The sequence below is a fragment of the Bubalus kerabau genome, chromosome 2 (genome assembly GCF_029407905.1).
Source record: "Bubalus kerabau isolate K-KA32 ecotype Philippines breed swamp buffalo chromosome 2, PCC_UOA_SB_1v2, whole genome shotgun sequence".
In the NCBI taxonomy this organism is placed as follows: Eukaryota; Metazoa; Chordata; class Mammalia; order Artiodactyla; family Bovidae; genus Bubalus; species Bubalus kerabau.
The window spans coordinates 69,344,958-69,357,035 of record NC_073625.1 but is presented as its reverse complement, the minus strand read 5'-3'; the positions used below and the strand labels follow the sequence as shown (position 1 = coordinate 69,357,035).

The following is a 12,078-nucleotide window of genomic DNA, read 5'->3' as shown; positions in this document are numbered from 1 at the left end:
AAGGCCATTGGTCAGGCTTAGATGGACAGATTTACCTTGTGTATAGGTTTCATATTTTTACATTTTTCATGAAAAATGTACTCATCAGGTATTTGAATAAAATGCATCAATATTTAAAATAGTGTTCTGCACAGAACATGATTCTTTGAAATCAAGACTCATAATTTGTTTGCCTTCTGAACAAGTTTGAAACAACTGCTCTAGGACAGTCTGTGTGCCGTTACTGAACTCAGCCACTTTCTATCTCCATGCCTTTGAAAGCACCCTCATCCATTCCCTGACGATAATACCATCCTTTTAAACATTTCCTTGCTTCTCTCTCTGGATTCCCTTAGCTCATGAGTGTTCTATTTCTCTACTACTTATTACTCAAACCTATAATTATGCATTAGTCTCCTCCAGTATTCTGTGATCTCCTTGAGAATGGTAACATTGCTATTTCAGTTTGGATCCCCATTATTTAGTGAAACACCTGAATACATTTGGTTGGTGCTATTGGAGGAGGAAATGGCAACCCACTCCAGTGTTCTTGCCTGGAGAATCCCATGGACAGAGGAGCCTGGTGAGCTGCCGTCTACGGGGTCACACAGAGTCAGACACAACTGAAGCGACTTAGCGGTAGCAGCAGCAGCAGCAAATAACACTTGTTGAATAAGTAAATTTAAAAGCTAACAAAGCATGTGTCTGATAAGAATAAGTAATGAATCACAAATATATGTGTGCATGGGTATATACATATATACACAATTTTAAGCAGTTTAAAGTAATAAACTATTGGGTTGGTCAAAAAAGTTCATTTGGGTTTTTCCACAAGATGTTACAGAAAAATGTGGAAGAACTTTTTTGGCCAACTCAATATTATGGAATAATATCAATAGTTATTATAACAAATCCTAGGAGTGCTCAAAATTAGGTGGAAAGTTTTTTTCTTTTAACTCTTGCAGTAGCTAGATGTATAACATGAACAAATCAGTTATATGACAACTAGAGATCCATTTAATATTTAACAATTTAAGTCTCACTGCATAGAAAATTTATACTGTTTGGATTATCTTGAAAAGTGGATGCTTGAGAAAATATATCTTACAAAAGAAAGAGACACTAAATTATACTTACTCATAGAGCCTTGGCTCTTCAACGATTCCAAGTTGGTTTAATAATTTAAATGTAACATAGCCATCCTTCATATTTTTATCCAAAACAATTATGCTGAGAACAAAATAATAGGCTACAAAACAAAAATGTGGAATGCAATTCATGTTATTGTTAAACTTTATTTTGGTACAAATATGCATGTAAATATATATTTATGTAATCTAGGCACATACTATATCTGCAAATAATATTGAGAGGCACTTATTTGGTACACAGGTAATAGATTTTTCCCTCTTGTTAAATGTTTACTAGTCTTGAAAAAATGAAAGCTTGCCTGTCAGTCATGAGTATGGTGAAAGTTGGTCAAATAATTAGTAAATACTAACTGGTCTCAAAACCAAAAAATATCAGAATGTAGGTCAATTAATTTTTCTCTATCAGTACATCTAAGGTAAATATTATAAGGTTCCTTAATTATATGATTAATAGTCCTACCTATATTTGCTTGACAAATATAATTACCAATTTCACTGGCTATTTGGGAATGACAGTTATTTAGTCACTAAGTCATGTCCAGTTCTTTTGTGACTCCATGGACCATGGCCTGCCAGGCTCCTCTGTCCATGGGATTTTCCAAGCAAGAAGACTGGAGTGGGTTGCCATTTCATTCTCCAGGGAATCTTCCCAAGCCAGGGATGGAACCCTCATCTCCTGCACTGACAGATGGATTCTTCACCACTGAGCCACCAGGGAAACCAGACGATAAAATTAGACAATCCTATATAAAGTGAGATCATAGTATTTCTTTTTCAAAATGTCATTACAAAAATTGATATAACTTTCAGAGGAAAAGATGCTGAACTCATCCCTTTACCCATTATTGCCTGGGCTACACAGAAATTTCCTACTCTCTGTGAATTTTCCCAAGTATTATGCAAAACTCTTGGACGACAATGTATAGAAACAGAATGTGGAATAGATGAACTTTTCTTCTGAGATACACATGTACAAAAATTGAGCATGTTAGCTGTTAAATGTTTCTATTAAACAGCTGAGAGTACTTAGATCCTTAGGACACCTCAAAGTAATTGGCCCTTATCAATTGATAGCACAAAAGACATAAAGGAACACTTTTTACTTTGCAGTGACTGCCCAGCATTAGATAAAATATCTTGGTCCCCTCACCCAAAAAAGTGGGTGCTCATATTGCTCAGATGATTCCTGGAATTATGATATATTTAGATGTTACATAATTACCCTGACTCCTGGTATAATTACATAGAAATTCTGGGTTAAAGTTCATAAATTAGGTATATAAACAAGCACAGATGAAGAAAGACCAAATACTAGGAGGCGGCAATGAATAGAAATTAAAGGCAAGTCTTAAGAATTGAAGCCCTGGGTCTCTAAAGGACGTGAGAACTGGTTGTAGCATGGAGACACAGACTGAAGTGCCAACTTCCATGCAGCACTGAGTGATGGAGCCGAAATGAAAAACCCTGCACAGTCAGGGACCTTAACGCTCTGCTTTGTCATTGAAAGAGAAACTTGGAAAATTCTTCCTAGTAGTTGTGTATTAGTCTTAAGTGGAAAAAAAAAAATTCCCTGAGACTAAAATAAACTCCAGGTAACACAGAATTTAAATTTACAAGTCCCTATTGGTTAAGGACCTCCATAAATTTACATGAAAAGTCCTCCAGGGTTATGGTACATGAATTCTGGAAAAAACAAAATCCACCTTGTTCTGAAGGGAGAATTTTGAAGAGCAGAATGATGACAGTTTTCTATGATAAAATGTGGCATGAATATTTATTTTGAAATAACAAACATTTTTCATTTAATTTTAATAAGGACTTGGATTGAACATTGAGACTAGAAAATGATAACAATAAATCATGACTAAATTATTAGATGAATAAATATATATACACATATATAAGTTTAACCAGAAGAAAACAATAGATTATTTAAATTAACAGATTAATAAATGTATATATACATATATAAGTTTAACAAGAATAAAACTGTAGATTATCTCCATTAGATTGCTAATAAATGAAAATATAAATTTATATTAAAACAAGAGAATTAATATCTTTAAAGTACTCAATGAAAATGACTCTCAGTGTAGAATTCTATTCTGGAGTAAAATTGCACTCCAGAGTAAGAAAACGATAAGGATATTTTCAGGGAAACAAACTGAGAGACATTACTTAGTGAAAAGTTATTAAGGATCTATTTTAGCAAGATAAAGATTAAGTCCAAAAGGAAGGAGATGAGGAGGGAAAAAAGGACAAGTTAAAATGTAGAAAACTGAAACTGGTAAATATAAGTGAACATCTGATTAATGATAATATTCATAATAATTATTCATTGTTAAATAAGTGAAATAAAATAATACAAAAAATAATATTAAAGATAGAAAAAAAGGCACAAGATTTAAAGGCTCTATGAAATAAACTGTTGTTGTGTCAGAATCCGATAAATGTCTGTGAGGCAAAAAATGATTCATTTCTAATTATGAAGCAAAAAAAAAAAAAAACCAAGTCACCAGGAAAATATGAAAATCCTGAAACTATATAGCTAAAACTCACAGCTTCAGAATACATAAAGCTAAAACCTAAACAATGTAACTCCTGCTAAAATAAAAGATTTAAACAGCATTTGAATTGTCACATAGAGAAAATGTCCAAGATGTGACTGAAAATTTTCTGTTATACCAAGAACAAAGAAAATCACAACTCTGGTGAGAAAAGACAATCAACTAATGGCAGCACTGAGATGAATTAGATGCTGGGAAAATCCGACAAAGATTTTAAAGGAACCATCCTAAAAATGCTTCAGAGTCAGAGGCTGTTGAAAAAAGATTTCGGAGTAGAAAAGTCTCAGCCAAGAAATAGACACTATAAAAGAAAATAAAGTAGACATTACATAAATGACAACTACCATAATGGACACAGAACTTATGGGATAGTCTCAGAAGTAGAGTGGAAATAATAGAGGACAGAAATCAGTGAACTGGATGACAGATCAATCTGCCACTCAATCTGAAAACAGAGAAAAAACAGACAGAAAAAAATGGACAGAGCCCCAGGGACCTGTCAGACTATAGCAAAAAAAAATTATAATCGAGCTTCAGAACACTAAAAGAAAAAAGAAAAATATCCTGAAAGTGGCCAAAGAGAAATGATGTGTTAGCTACAGGAGAACAACCAATTGAGTTACAATGAATCTGAAACCACAGAGGCCAAAAGGAAGTGATAACAACACTTTTTAAGTGCTAAAAGAAAGAACTCAACTCTATTTCTTATACACAGAAAAACTATACTTTGAGAATAATGGAGGAATAGAGACATTTTCAAAGAAAACAAAGAATTTCTCTTTAGCAGACTCATTCTTACATCTTGTAAGAAGGAACACAGAGGAATTGATGAAGTAAATAATTCTGGAGTATTCAGAAATAAAATGGAGAAGGCAGTGGCACCCCACTCCAGTACTCTTGCCTGGAAAATCCCATGGACGGAGGAGCCTGGTGGGCTGCAGTCCATGGGGTCGCTAAAAGTCGGACACGACTGATCAACTTCACTTTCACTTTTCACTTTCCTGCATTGGAGAAGGAAATGGCAACCCACTCCAGTGTTCTTGCCTGGAGAATCCCAGGGACGGGGGAGCCTGGTGGCTGCCGTCTATGGGGTCGCACAGAGCCGGACAGGACTGAAGTGACGCAGCAGCAGCAGCAGCAGCAGAAATAAAAAGGGGAAATGGGAAAAGAAAAAAATATGGGTACACACAATAAAGCAGGCTTCCCTGTTGGCTCAGATGGTAAAGAATCTGCATGCAATGAGGGAGGCCTGGGTTCGATCCCTGGATTGGGAAGATCCCCTGAAGAAGGGAATGGCAGCTCACTTCAGCATTCTTGCCTGGAGAATTCCATGAACAGAGGAGCCTGGAAGGCTACAGACCATGGGGTCACAGAGGACTGAGTGACTAACACTTTCACAATAAATTATCCTTACACCCTTGTGAATTGATAAATCATATTTGATAATTGAAATAAAATTATCACATGATCTGATATTTGAGACAATAATATTAAAAAGTGGAGAACGTAAAGTAACCTAAATGGAAGTGATGTTCTCACATTTCACTTGAAGTGGTAAATACTGATACCAGTAGACTGTGAAAACTCACATGTGTATATTTAACTGTAGCAGACCTCCCCAAATATGTCCATGTCCTAATCTCCGGAACCTGTGAATATGTTACCTGAAATGGCAAAGAATAATTAAGAATTCAAATGTAATTAAGGCTGCTAATAAGCTGCCCTTAGAAGAGAGAGGTTGTCTTGAATTACTCACGTGGGCATAATACAGTTCCAAAGATTGTAATCACAAAGCCGTACAGGTGAAAGAGGAGGACAGAAGAAGAGAATCAGAAAAAGAGTTGCAATGCAGAAGGAAGGTCAAAGTGATTGTTTCTTCTTTATTCTTTGTAATAATTATTTTAGATATTCTAAGATATGTGCTTTTCAATATAAATTTAAAACAAGATTGTCTATGTTTAAAGGAACACATATAATTATAAAACTGTTAGAAAAAAATTTGAATGAAAATCTTCAGGACCAAGGGCTCATCAAAGAGTTCTTAGATATCAAAAGAATGTTCCTTGAAAAGAAAAAGCAATAAATTAGACTTCATCAAAAGTAAACCCTTTTGCCCTTGTGAAAGCCCTTGTGAGGAAGATGAAAAGACACTCAAGTTTCAAACTAGGAAAAAATATTTGCAGACCAAATCTTCAACAAGGAAAGAAGGACTACCAATAAAAATATATGAAGAACCCTCAAAAGCCAATAGTTTAAAAAATTCAATTGGAAAAATGAGCAAAAGACACAAATGCACAGTTCACCATACAGAGAAGATATGCAAACTCATAAGGTGACAAAAATTAAAACCTTAACAAGATATCACTACATACTATCAGGAAGGATAATTTTTTTAAAAAAATAATGACCAACACCAAATGCTAGTAAGAAATCACTCATTAGATCACTCATACTTTGCTGTGGGTAATATAAGATGGTCAGCCACGCTAAAAATTTCTCAATTTCTTATAAGGCTAAATGTGAAATTAACTTCTGATTCTGTATTTATATTCCTGAGACTTTATACCAGAGAAATGATAAGTTCACATGAAAACATATATACAAATATCCAAAGCAGCTTTAATATAATAGCCCAATCTAAAAACATCCTTAATGTTCTACAACATATGAATGATTAAACAAACTTTAGTGCATATATACCATGGAATACTATTCAGCAATAAAAAGGAATGAATTATTGATACATGCTGCTGCTAAGTCACTTCAGTCGTGTCCGACTCTGTGCGACCTCATAGAAGGCAGCCCACCAGGCTCCCCCGTCCCTGGGATTCTCCAGGCAAGAACACTGGAGTGGGTTGCCGTTTCCTTCTCCAATGCATGAAAGTGAAAAGTGAAAGTAAAGTCACTCAGTTGTGTCCGACTCTTCGCGACCCCATGGACTGCAGCCTACCAGGCTCCTCCATCCATGGGATTTTCCAGGCAAGAGTACTGAAGTGGGTTGCCATTGCCTTCTCCAAACATAGTGAATAATTCCCTTTATATAACATTTTTCAAAATTACAGATTTTTAGGAATATATTAATGGATGTTAAGAATTAGAAACAACAGGATATGAAGGTGGTATTAATATATATAGCTATAAAAGTGCCACCCAAGAGGTCTGATAGTGATGGAACAGTTCAATATTTTCACTGGGGTGATAGATACAGAGCTCTATATATGATGATTAAGTAATAGAGAACCAGACACACACACACACACCAGTGAGGAACTATAAATAAGATGGATTGATTGTAGCAATATCGTGTAATATTCGGACACGACTGAGTGACTGAACTGAGTGATATTATATTTACTCTATAGCGTTACAAAATTTTACCACTGAATAAAGTGCACACTGGATCCCTCTGCATTGGTTCTAACATCTGCATGTGAATCTAAATTTAATTCAATAAAATTTTTAATGAAAAAAATGGATGAGCCCAATTCTGAATTCTGAAAGAGCCTCTTGAGGAGGGCGGAAAAGGAAAGTGAAAAAGCTGTCCTAAATTTCAACATTCAGAAAAACGAAGATCATGGCATTTGGTCCCATCACTTTATGGCATATAAATGGGGGAAAAGTGGAAATAGTGGCAGATTTTATATTCTTGGGCTCCAAAATCACTGTTGACAGTAACTGCAGCTACAAAATTAAAAGACACTTGCTCTTTGGAAGAAAAGCTATGACAAACCTAACAATGTATCAAAAAGCAAAGACCACTTTGATGACAAAGCTCCACATAGTCAAAGCTATAGTTTTCCCAGTAGTCATGTCTGGATGAGAGAGCTGTACCATAAAGAAGGCTGATCGCTGAAGAACTGATACTTTTGAACTCTAGTGTTGGAGAAGACTCTTGAGCGGCCCTTGGATAGCAAGGATATCAAACCAGTCAATCCTAACAAAGAGCAACCCTGAATATTCATAGAAGGACTGATGATGAAGATGAAGCTTCAGTACTTTGGCCACCTGATGGGAAGAGCCAACTCATTGGAAAAGATCCTGATGCTGGGAAAGATCGAGGGTAGGAGGAGAAAGGGGCGACAAAGGATGAGATGGTTGGATGGCATCACTGATTCAATGCACATGAGTTTGAGCAAACTCCAGGATATAGTGAAGGACAGGGAAGCCTGGTATGCTGCAGCCCATGGGGTTGCAGAGTCAGACACGACTTAGCGACTGAACAATTCTGAATGACAAGACACCTCACAAACATTTAAATAATATCTTAAAAATTGGTAACAACTTTGACTGCAAAATATCTACAATAACTGACCAAAAATATCTTATTGGGTCTATTTCAAATATTTATTCCTCAGGAACCAGAGTCAATGGCAAACTTATGGAAATGTATTTCATAATATTTTCATATAATAGGATTTGCTTTATTTAAACCACTTTAAGCTCCTGATTGCTTAACAGAATAATTTTACTTTTTTAATACTTCCTCATAAATCTAATTAGTTAATAAGTTTCTGAGATTTTCTTGTTCTCCAAATTTTCTCTTCTTGTTTAAATAAATTGGGAAGATTATTATTTACTTGCACATTTTGTATTTATATAATTTAGCTTGTTTCCAAAGGGGCGCTAAGAGTGTAGATAGATGTCTTAAACTCTGTGAGTTGTTATATGCTGACATAACACTAAACATGGGAGAATAATCATGGAAATTGAGGGAGAAAACAAAAGACATCGATTGTTTTTTGGAAGAATATTACCCAAAGCATATGCTCATTTTATTTGAATTTGTACAACTAACCGTCTAGCAAATTTTAAAGTTCCTTGAAAGCACATAATGAAATTTGAATTTTGGATAAAAATTGCATTAGTATATAAAACTAATAATTAGTTCATTTGTTAACAAATATTAACTTACTACAGAATGGATTTGTTCCAACAGTATCCAAAAATACAGTCGTCCTGAGAGTTGTGTTTTCTATCCTTTCTTTTAAAATATCTTTCCATAGCTCAGTTTGATAACCTGAGATTTGAGAAATAGAATATTAGTCATTGAACTTGAATCAAATAGCATACAAAAATATCTAATTACTGAAAAGAACTAAAGGATTGATGTATTATACTAATAATTACAATTTATGGATTTTTATAACTTAAAATCACTTTTCAAATAATTTCACATCCTATTTATTTCAACTATAACAGCTTTTACATTGAAGATTCACAAATAAATCTACACCGTGGAAATCATATCAGATCGTTGCATACTCCATATGGTTAAAGTCCACTTGCCAAAGTCTTTATTATAAATTGGTAATTTTACTTGAAACTCGTTTTACTGAATTCAGCAAAATAAACTCATTAGATAAAACTTGAACATAAAATTTAACTCCATGAGCACAGCCTCCAATTCTCTTATATACATATTCATGCTGGTACAGCATGAATATGTATACATTATACACACAAGGTATATAGTTAGATATCACCTCTATTATATATGAAATATATATATCATCTCTGCTATATATATATATACACACACAGTACTATATACTGTATAAACCTTATTTGTACATATATAATATGTAATATACACACACATATCTAAGATGGTTCCTACTTCATGTATGTGTCTATTTCTACTTTGCTACCTCCAAATTTTAAATCTGAATGCAGTAGACAGAATATTGAATTGAAAAATCAGAGATTTAACTCTAGTTTTCACTTGTGCCCTTAAGCAATCCACATGTTCACACTGGGTCACAATTGACTTTGGAAAAGCAATAGAACCAGAAAAGCAATCCCCAACAGGAGGGCTGAAGAAAACCAATCACACTACGATATATTATATAAACTAAAATATATTCCAGACAGACGGGTCTATGAGGAAATAAGTCTAGCAAAGCCTGCAGATTGCTTGCCTCTTCTAGTGATTCTCTACATATGTTAGTATATACCTCCTATGAAAGAAAATCACAGGAGGCTGTTAATTCAGACTTTGTCATTGCTACCCATTTAATTGAAGCTATTTGGCTTTGGAAACATTTCTAGTAGACCTGTCATGATACGATTAGATGGCTACATGCTCATGACATACTTGGGGTCTGGTATTGTCTTTGGCAAACACTGAATAAGCAGCCTCTGAGATTCATTTCCAGCTTTAAAATTCTATTTTTATGTGGATTCTTTTTTCTCTATAATTTCCCACCGTCAGACTTCAGTTAATCAAAAGTTGCAATATTTAACTGTTCTTACCAAGTTTATTGATTTAGAAAGTATAAACCATGTGTGATTCATATCTACTTGCTAATAATAAATGCAAAGCTAACCATGGCTCATACCTCTTCACTTCTTAAGACTTCCCTTAAAAATACAAACTAACAGCAAAGAAAACCCTTAATATCACTAAAAATGAATAAGTTTCTTTCTTTAGTGGAAATATAGATGGATGATAGATCCTTCTGTGTATTAAGAACAAGAATCATCAAGAGGCCTCCACATGCATATACTACATGCAACATGGAAAAGAGGTTGACCAAGTTCCTCTCACTAAGAACCTTAAAAACATTTACTAGGAAATGAATTATTCTCCCTGTCCCACAGAAGACTTTTCCCAAAAGTGTTAGTATATTAACAAGTACACATGAAAGCTTCCAGCAGAAAATAATAACACAATTATGTTGTTCACTTTACACAAAGAATTAGAGTAATTATAACAATCTCTCTTACCTAGTTTGGGACATGATTTTCCCTTAAAGTCAGCACAATCCGCACATAAACCAGTCTTATAATCTTTGTATGAACGACAAGAAAATGAAATAAAATTGCAGCTCGTTTCCAAAGCTGCCATGAATAAGTAAACTGCTCTCTGGTGGTCGCATTTAATAAATTCAAGTCCTTAAGTGTTAAAAATCAAGCAGTTAGATGTATTAAGCCAAGTTCGAGTAAATTAGAAAAAAAAATTAAAGATTAAATTCTACCTAATGCTGTGTACTTTATGAATACCACAGTACTGTCTGCAATGCAGTTTTATCTCAGGCAACTTAATAAACGGTACCATTGGAAGCTTAAATATAGTATGCCTTTTACATGAGATATAGAAGAAAATTTTCTAAAGTAATAAAGTAGCAAGAATGTTTAATTTCAGTACTTTGACAAATTACACACACAGTGCTACCATATTTAATTATTAGTGTACACATAACTCCCTTCTAAACTCTCACCCCTAACATTCCTACTCAGTGTCAAAGATACCTGTGCAAACAGGTGACATTAAAGATGTATCATGTCCCTTTCCTTTCCTAACTTCTTACATTCCTGTCTCTTTGATTAAACTACTCTAGTTTTTGTGGCCTTTAAAGATGTGGTTCTTGAACAGTTCCCACTGTAGATCTCAGGACATTTCTCACCATGGCTCTAAAGTAAGCCAAATTCCACACAGAGAGTGGTTGTTTAGCTCTTTATGTACAGAATGACCAAGTGCAAGAGTTCATAATCTGTGAATAACACACAATAATAGTGTGGTAATGGTTGGAGAAGAAAATGGCAACCCACTCCAGTATTTTTGCCTGGGAAACCCCATGGACAGAGGAGCCTGGTGGGCTATAAGTCTATGGGGGTCACAAAACAGTCAGTCACAACTTAGCAACTAAACAACAACAACAATGGTAAAAATTAAATCCTGAAACCAAACTTGTGTTATATGATACTTTGGCTACACATGCTTCTTCACTGACATAACTTCTGTTTAAACTTATAAACTAAAAATGATAAACCTATAAGATAATAGATTTCATTCATAATCAAATGAGATGTCTACTTCTGTTTAAACTTCTGTTTAAACTGATAAACTAAAAATGATAAACCTATAGGATAGTAGGTATCATCCATAATCAAATGAGAGGTCTACTGGTAACATTTATGAACTCAGAAGGATCAAATTAGATCATTTCCACCAATAACTCCTGAATGATCAGCAATGGTGAAAAAACTGTTGACCACATATTAGAAAGGAAAAACAACTGATTTTCTTTCATTCTTTTGAAGCATGCACAATTTATTCTAAAATATTTTTGTATACCTGAAAAAATTGATTTGGGACAGCCAGGTTGCTTTTTCCCTCCATTTGGATAAAAATCAATATGTCCCAAGGGTTGTTTAATGCCTAGACCTGAGAAGAAAAGACCCAAGAATCACAAAGTATATGTAATCAGTTCAGCAACACATATAAAACAAAGTTTCCTATAAAATTCATGGACAGTAATTCAAAATGTGAATTGGAAAAAAATTCTCTTTTTCAAAAGATTATTTTGGGGGTATTATTTCCTCAATTTAACTTCTCAGGCAAATTACATTTCATTAATTTAATACATTTACATGTGATT

General features: G+C 34.3%; 1 protein-coding gene across 1 annotated transcript in view; it reads right to left on the bottom strand.

The window, feature by feature from the left end:
* Positions 1-12,078, bottom strand: part of LIPI (lipase I) — a 79,894-nt gene that overhangs the window by 23,797 nt on the left and 44,019 nt on the right. Inside the window, exons 5-8 of the mRNA XM_055567808.1 lie at positions 11,775-11,864; positions 10,424-10,591; positions 8,610-8,714; positions 1,117-1,228 (exon numbers count right to left, since the gene is read on the bottom strand). Coding sequence (XP_055423783.1) covers positions 1,117-1,228; positions 8,610-8,714; positions 10,424-10,591; positions 11,775-11,864 — 475 coding nt within the window. The remainder of the gene's footprint in view (positions 1-1,116; positions 1,229-8,609; positions 8,715-10,423; positions 10,592-11,774; positions 11,865-12,078) is intronic.